Source organism: Salvelinus alpinus, chromosome 14 (genome assembly GCF_045679555.1).
Source record: "Salvelinus alpinus chromosome 14, SLU_Salpinus.1, whole genome shotgun sequence".
In the NCBI taxonomy this organism is placed as follows: Eukaryota; Metazoa; Chordata; class Actinopteri; order Salmoniformes; family Salmonidae; genus Salvelinus; species Salvelinus alpinus.
The window spans coordinates 35,262,559-35,271,083 of NC_092099.1; the positions used below are offsets into that span (position 1 = coordinate 35,262,559).

The window sequence follows — 8,525 nt, forward strand, 5'->3', positions numbered from 1 at the left end:
ATAATGTATATTTCATCACTATCAGTAAAAACCTTCTGTAAAAAGCACATTGTCTTATGTTCTATAGTCCACCTACATGTATTTTGTATTGATCTCAGATGTCAACGTGTATAAGCCTAAGGTCATAAAATGGAATCAAAAGTAAAAAACTAAACCTTTATTTCAGAAATACAGTTGAGTGACCACATGATTTGCAAGCAAGCTCCTCTTAACACCAAACATCCTGGCCCCACTATTGTCTGTTCTGAGTTTGACTCAACATAGCAAGTGTATTCATATCAGGTTAATTTTAGCTCGGCCTCTCTGGATGGGACAGGTGGACAATACCCGGTGCACAGTTGGGGTAGAAGGCACAGAAGAGGGTTCTAGTCCAGCAGTCAGTCTTAAGCGTTGAGGAACTTGGCGTGGTGCTTGATGTGGTCGGTGATGAAGGAATAGATGAAGAAGTAGCTGTGGTCGTAGCCCTGACGGAAACAAATGGCACTGTTAGTCTGACACGGCATAGAACTGGCAGCAGTGAAATCACACAGCAAAGTCACCAACCCTAGTCCAGTACACATAGTACAGTGGTTCCTCCTTTAAATGTTGCCAGAATTATATGGCACATTAATTGTCAGCCATTTTTACCATTAATACTAGTTTGAGAAGCATTTGATAGTCTTCAATATTGGCATTAGAGAATTTAAAACCTTTTTTGTAAGAACATAGTATATGTGATTGATTGTGAAATTTATCTTCATTAATATTATGGTGTTTCTATTCCAAGAAAAACGAAACCATCAGGGTTTCCGTTAGGATGGAACGGAAAATATGGCTCCGTACAACGTGACGGCCGGGAGTAGGCTACAGTACTAAGAGGATTCTAAAATAATATCTAAGGGGCATTTTTCATTAGGGAAAATCTTATCTGTGAGAATATCTAAAAAGGGGATTTTATAATTCTAAATAAAAAAAATACACAATATTTTGGAGATTATTTCGTTTTCATTTAACCTGGAGTGAACGAGGAAAAAGGCCATTCTTGACAATGGGGTGAGACATTCTCACTAATTTATATATAAAGCCAGTTTGTTATTTATTTTTGTTTTTAGAGGGAGAAAAACCAAAAGCCACCTCATGGGTCTCCCGATCGCGACCGGCACGGGTATCGAACTAGCATCTGTAGCAACGCAGTGTCTTAGACTGCGGAACATATCCCAATCCACGTGATCGAAGCAGTCTTGAAGCGTGGAATCAGATTGGTCGGACCAGCGTTGAACAGACCTGAGCGCGGGAACTTCTTGTTTTAGTTTCTGTTTGTAGGATGGAAGCAACAAAATGGAGTCGTGGTCAGCTTTTCCGAAAGGAGGGTGGGGGAGGGCCTTATATGCGTCGCGGAAGTTTGAATAACAATGATCTAGGGTTTTACCAGCCCTGGTAGCACAATCGATATGCTGATAGAATTTAGGGAGTTTTGTTTTCAGATTAGCCTTGTTAAAATCCCCAGCTACGATGAATGCAGCCTCAGGGTGTGTGGTTTCTAGTTTACATAGTCAGATAAAGTTCGTTCAGGGCCATCGATGTGTCTGCTTGGGGGGGAATATATACGGCTGTGATTATAATCGAAGAGAATTCCCTTGGTAGATAATGCGGTCGACATTTGATTGTGAGGAATTCTAAGTCAGGTGAACAGAATGACTTGAGTTCCTGTATGTTGTTATGATCACACCACGTCTCGTTAATCATAAGGCATACCCCCCCGCCCCTCTTCTTACCAGAAAGATGTTTGTTTGTCGGCGCGATGCGTGAAGAAACCAGCTGGCTGCACCGACTCCGTTAGCGTCTCGAGTGAGCCATGTTTCCGTGAAGCAAAGAACGTTAGTCTCTGATGTCTCTCTGGAATGCTACCCTTGCTCGGATTTCATCAACCTTGTTGTCAAGAGACTGGACATTGGCGAGTAGTATGCTAGGGAGTGGAGCGCGATGTGCCTGTCTCCGAAGCCTGACCAGAAGACCGCTTCGTTTGCCCCTTTTACGGCGTCGTTGTTTAGGGTCGCCGGCTGGGATCAGATCCATTGTACTGGGTGGAAGGCAAAACACAGGATCCGCTTCGGGAGAGTCATATTCCTGGTCGTAATGATAGTGAGTTGACGTTGCTCTTATATTCAGTAGTTCCTCCCCACTGTATGTAATGAAACCTAAGATTACCTGGGGTACCAATGTAAGAAATAACACGTAAAAAAACAAAATACTAGTTTCCTAGGAACGCGAAGCGGCCATCTCTGTCGGCGCCAGAAGTAGACCGGATTCGAACCAGGGACTGTAGTGATGCCTCTTGCAGTAAGATGCAGTGCCTTAGACCACTGTGCCATTCGGGAGCCATGACCAATATATACTGTCCTACTAATAACCCATCCTGGAAACGTTTGCAGAATTCACAGCCTGCTACGCTTGTGAAAAACAGGGTTAATAATAATAATTTCCCCCCCTTCCACATGTTAAAGGTTCCAATTGATAATGTTTTTTTAATCAATTAGTATATTTGAGTTTAACCACAATATTTGTTCTGTCTTTTCTGGTGGATTTAACGGAAATTGCAACCAATCACGGCCGGTTGTGATACAGCCAACCTAACTAAGAAATACATTTGACGATGGGGGAGAATTCTCCTTCTAGGCAAGTCTTGTCCTAATAGCCCGCTAATAGCGCTGTACAACGTGACCGTGTTTGAAAGAGTATTTTCCAGTAAGCAACAATTTGTTTACCTTCATTAGACAACTTTGTTCCAATATTTCTGTAATTCACTGATATTTATTCCCATAGTAATTCGTTATGATCCATAACTAAACATCTGCATTTTGAAAGTATTTTTATCATTATTTTATTAACGAAAGCATAAAGATGCTGATGAAGAAATGCAGTACAGTATATGCTTCATCCGACATTGAGGTTGCATGAGGTCACCCACACGCACTTTAAAACATTTGGATAATAAATAATTTAGAAGATAGAAACCGCCTGCATTTGTTTATTAGGCTTCTGTGCAGTCTGACAAGTAAACAGCCTACAGTACATACTGTAGTAAACATGGTAAAGTGCCTAATTCCTTACATAAGGGAGAGCAGGACATGTCCAGACTTTCTCTGTGACCTCAAGTACTCTGTCTAATGCTTTTTCGGGTTGCATCAGTCATGGACAGTACTACAGTACACTTGTGATAAACAAGTGTTTGAAAACCTGTTTTCAAAATGCCTCCAGGTGTCCATCACTACTGTAAACAAAAACACAGCATCCTGTTACATTCTTTATTGTAACCACAATGTCACAAATAATTTGTATCTACCTTTCCAATTACTTTTAGAGTTTGTGATTTACAAGTGTGTGCTTTTCATGTCATTTTTCATTAAATCCAGTTCGGATTTAAGTATAACTTTTGACTGACGCCTTCAGTGAGAGGTCTAATGCTCTAATATTTAATCATTTCTGCCCTCCGAATTCATATCCAAGGGCATTTTTCGCACCATTATTAGTTACATTGTTTTAGTTTGAACGTGCAGACAGGCACTAATAACAGCAGGAACGTTACCCTAGTCAGCGCCATTATTAGTGCAATGCCCCTTAAAGTGTTGCTCTGTGCTACCCAGTGGGGCAGGGGTCCACCCCCCCTCCCAATGGGCTAGGTCCGTCTTGTGCGCTGCTCTGCGGCCCGTCCCGTGCCTCCTGCCCTCGTGCCTTGAACCTTGTGCGCCTACCGCAATCTCAGTGCATTCAGCTGGAGAATTGCAAGGCAATACCATTGTGCGCCACTCGGGAGCCAATATATATTGTCCTGCTAGAAACGTTGTTTGCAGAATTCACACAGGGTTAATAATATATCTGTGAGAATATCCGAGGGGCTTTTTATATAATTTTAAATTAATAATAATAGCTTTGATTCAAAATTAACAATATTTTGGAGATTATTTATTTTTCAAATAACGGAAAAAGGCCATTCTTGAACATGGGGTGAGACATTGTTACTAATTTGTAAATAAAGCCAGTATGTTTTTTAGAATTATTAACTTCTGTTTTTAGAGGGAGAGAAATCAAAAGCCTACCATCACCTCATGGGTCTCCCGGTCGCGGCCAGCACGGGTATTGAACCAGCATCTGTAGCAACCCATTGCATTGCAATGCAGTGTCTTAGACCGCTGCGTCACTCGGGCGTGTACAATATGACCGGTCGGGAGTAGGCTACAGTAAGAGCAAAATAACATTTCCACACCCTAATTGTAGTCCAAGTTTCTCTTAGAATAAAACCTTAGCGTAACAACAGTTTTAGTAAGTAATACTGATGAATAGTAACAAAAAAGTGTATTTTTAGAGACACAGTAGCACCTTGGGACCCAAAAGCATAATCTAACTCCCCCTTGCGCTGGTCTGGAAAAATGAAGTAGTGACGCAGGGTACTGTACTAGTACAGTACTCGCAAAACTTTTAGTTGATCAACCACTGTAGGCATTTCAAGATCAAACAGTTGTTATAGTTGGCCGTTGGGTGGCAGCACTCACCGGCTGCAGCCTGAACACAACAGGAATCTTCTTTTCTGAGCAGGCGGCGATCAGGTTGTCAGGAAGCAGCTGGCTGGCCGACAGGAACTGGTCATCACGGCCCTGGTCGATCAGGATGTCCAGCTGTGGGCCTGAGTATGACGCTGCCAGCACCGTGGCATCATACGCCTGGAAAGGAGGAAAAGGAGAGGAGGAAGAATGATTAAAAACTCATGTTATTGTTCTGGAATTCCACTCCTCAAGGTCAGACCTGTAGTTTGTGATCCCATTGATTTGGCCAGTCCCCCTATAACCCAATATTGTACCTCCCAGGTCTTCTTGTCTTCTCCTAGGTACCCAGAGAAGGCCTTCTGCCCCCAGGCACACTGGATGGGGTTACAGATGGGGGCAAATGCAGAAACAGCCTGCAGAGAGAAAGGGATTCATTCATATGTTCAAAAGATGTTGAGATCATAATGAAAAGACTTCCATATTGCAATGCCTTGTATTTTCCAGGGTTCTTCAGGGCGCAGATGAGGGCTCCGTGTCCCCCCATGGAGTGGCCGGAGATGGACATCTTCTCTGGGTCAGCGGGGAAGTTAGCGTTGATCAAACGAGGGAGCTGAGAAAAAGAAGAAAAAAAAGAGTTGGGAGGTGGTGATTAGCAGCGCATAGCAGTATCAATGGATTCACAATAGTAATAGTAAATGCTACCATCAGCACGACTACTATTATCATGTGACCAACACACCTCCTCAGTGACATAGGTGTACATGCAGTAGTTGGTCTTCCAGGGCTCCTGGGTGGCGTTGACATAGAAACCAGCCCCTGTGCCAAAGTCCCAACTCTCATCTTCACCCTCGATGTTACAACCACCTGAACACCACATAAAGAGTAGGAAGGTCAGGTGGGAGCTATAATTACTATTAAAAGGTGGGCGTGAGCATTTATTTAGTAAGGGGTGAATTATGCAATCCGTAAAGTGTGTGCATGCGTACGTGGGCTGGTGTCTGGGGCGACGATGATGATTCCATGCTCAGAAGCTGCCTGCTGACTGCCAGCCTTGGTGATGAAGTTCTGCTCTGTGCATGTCAACCCTAGAAGCACACAGTCTGACATGAAGGGCAACATTTGCAACACACAGGTAAAATCTAAGTAGTTGACCAGATTTTTATTCTAGATCAGTGCAAGTATACAGGCAAGATCTTGACGAGTAGTTGAATCAGGTGTGTTGGTGTTGGGATAGAACAAAAACCTACCCATTCTGGGCAGGGATGGTGACCACTGTCTTTATGTAACATATGAGAGACCATGGACCGTGAGAACTCACCAGAGAGCCAGTAGAACACGGGGCACTTCTCATTCTCGGCTTTAGGAGGCAGGTAGACAGCGACCTTCATTTTACACTTCAGCTCAGTGCTGAGAAAAGAAAATGCATTACATCAAGTTTCTGCCATACTGCATGTTTCCACCCAAGCCATATGGGCACTTGTAAAACTATCATTTGTGTATTCCAATGGAAAAAACAGCAGTGTGTTGCATTGATGTATAACAGTGAAACAGAAATTAGCTAACAGACTGACTTAGCCGTTACAGAATAGGTACTGTTTGGGGTGGCACAGATAATTTTTCAATACCATCTTTGTTCTCGATTCGGCCAAATATATATCTTCAAAAAATGTCAGTGTTGAGTTGACAAGATGGTACACAAGATGGTGGTGTACACATTGTTGGATTATTTCATTGAGCAAAAACTGTATATATTTAAAAATAGCATTTTCTCAATTCAAACGAACCACCTGCAACTCAACACTGACATTTTTTGAAGATAGATGTTTGGCCGAATTGAGAACGAAGATAGTATCGCCAAGTTAAGGTTGGTCAAATTCTCTGCTATGCCAAACAGTACCTATACTGTAATGGCTAATGGGGCATCACATTAGCCTGTTACAATCTGCTAGCTAAAACAGAATATGAGCTCTCTAGAGATTATTCTAGTTTCACGAGGCTAGCTCACCTGTCATGCTCGAACACCTTCTGGTAGCCGCCACTGCACTTGTTGGATGACACTTGGGCGAGGGCCATAGTTCGGTTACCTTTGGCAAGTCCACAAGGGAAAGAGTTATATTGTAAGGGACATTCTTTCACAAATCTTGCTGCTACAGTTTTGCGTAGACCAGACAACATTGCATTTGGAAAACTATCTTTCTTAGCTAGCAACTACTAGCATGCTAAAACTGTTGCATAGACCCTTTTCCAGTAAACGACACTGACGTCAAGCACTGAAGCACGGTAAGAAAGCCATCGCCATCTGCGCCCATTCAACATACCCCTTGCGTTATAATTTTCTAATCTAAATAACTTTTGGGGGGTTCCTATACGCTTACAATGATGTTTTAATTATTGTTTGAACAGTTCTTTGGTTGTGATCTTTATTTTGGATGCAGCAGTTAACTAGAATGTTAACGCTCATTGATATAAGCTAGGCAGAGCCAATTTACTGGTTGAAGTTTAAGTATAATGCAGTTGATTTGCAATGAAGACAAAAACTATTTTACACAGGCCATTTCATACGAGCCTTAATATTCAATTATAACCCAATAGTAATGAGAAATGCACTCATGAGCAACATGTAAATATATGCTTTTGTTACTGTCGTTCTACAAGGACTCCCCCACCAACTTGCGCGCATCGCCCTCGTGCGGCTGTTTGCAAACACAGAAAGGGGTTTAAGTCCACAGATGCGTTCAAAAATAGAATGGCAAGTTGGTCAAAGTCATTCCACAGGGCAGGATACCCGGCCAAGAAGATAGGCCCAAAACACAGCTGTGCTAACTACCGTATGAACAGTAACATTTTCAAAAAGCAACCACTTGAAAGCATGCATGGTGCAGCCTCTGTAAATCGCTAGATGATCAATCGATGAAAGGTATAAAGCCTTCATAGCAAAAGAATGCAGAACTTGCCACATTGTATCGGTTTCTGTGTAGCTGTCTGACTTATTCCAGCGAACCAGAGCCACTCTGCAAGCAAGCTGCACGTAAAACGCTAAGTAACTTCTACTTCATGATCATAGAAACACCGCAAATAAGTGTTAATTTACACTTGACATACCTTGTTAAATCACGATTATTGAGAATAGCTTCACTTTGGTTCCTGCTACGTCTCCGCTGCTTGGTTTTAGTAGTCCAACGTGAGGTTCGACGTGAAACGTCATGGAGATACCGCCCCTTGAATCTTCAAGTGTATGTCGATATGCAACCGAAAGGTTGCGTTGTTGTCAAAGAAAAGTTAATAGACCCTGTGATGATTGTTTTTAAACAAAACCATAGCTTTGGCTCACAGGCTAACTGTTAAAAAAAATATTCAGTATGACTAAAACAGCATCGACCCCCCCCCCCCCCCCCAGCTCTGACTTTGCTGATAACTATTTTATTGAGGAAAGGTGTACATACTATGCCTGTGATGTGGTTGCCCCACCTAGCTATCTCAAGATGAATGCAATAACTGTAAGTTGCGTCTGCTCTTTTAATTTTTTAATTTTACCTTTATTTAACTAGGCAAGTCAGTTAAGAACAAATTCTTATTTATAATGACGGACTTGGAACAATGGGTTAACTGCCTTGTTCAGGGCCAGAATGACAGATTTTTACCTTGTTAGCTCGGGGATTCAATCTTGCAACCTTTGATTACTAGTCCAACGCTCTAACCACTAACGTAAACTCACTGACCTTATTTTAGCGCCCCAAAAACGTAATACTTCCAGATCAACTCTAATGTCAATAACATTGTAAGGCACAATTTCTCCCCTTTGCAACAGAATCAATGACATGACCTCTATGCTGCCCGTTTCTGCATAATTCAAGGCGGCAATGAGCTCCGTCGGGTCTTTTTAAAAATGGCGGGTGGGGAAGCGAAACTAATGCGTGATAGTGAGAAGGAGAGATGTCGTGTGGAAAAACTGCTTTTTTTCACTCGATCTCTCCAACTTATCACCTTATCGCCTCTAAAATGTAA

The 8,525-nt window shown here is 42.3% G+C and overlaps 1 protein-coding gene across 1 annotated transcript; it reads right to left on the bottom strand.

The window, feature by feature from the left end:
- Nucleotides 1-144: 144 nt before the first annotated feature.
- Nucleotides 145-7,775, bottom strand: LOC139538849 (S-formylglutathione hydrolase-like). The gene is made up of 9 exons (XM_071341337.1): nt 7,623-7,775; nt 6,526-6,604; nt 5,839-5,927; nt 5,507-5,605; nt 5,260-5,384; nt 5,011-5,130; nt 4,835-4,933; nt 4,530-4,697; nt 145-464 (listed from the first exon to the last, which is right to left on the bottom strand). Exons 2-9 carry the CDS (start codon nt 6,591-6,593, stop codon nt 384-386), a joined length of 849 nt encoding a protein of 282 aa, XP_071197438.1. The 5' UTR covers nt 6,594-6,604; nt 7,623-7,775; the 3' UTR covers nt 145-383.
- Between the last annotated feature and the right edge of the window lie 750 nt (nt 7,776-8,525).

What these genes read in the sequence shown, in the direction of transcription:
- LOC139538849 (XM_071341337.1), bottom strand. Translation starts at nt 6,593, where the DNA reads ATGGCCCTCGCCCAAGTGTCATCCAACAAGTGCAGTGGCGGCTACCAG. An exon ending in AGAACCCTGGAAAATACAAG is followed by an intron (nt 4,934 to 5,010) that starts GCATTGCAATAT and finishes TTCTCTCTGCAG; the next exon opens with GCTGTTTCTGCATTTGCCCC. An exon ending in TTGTGTTCAGGCTGCAGCCG is followed by an intron (nt 465 to 4,529) that starts GTGAGTGCTGCC and finishes TGTTTCCGTCAG; the next exon opens with GGCTACGACCACAGCTACTT.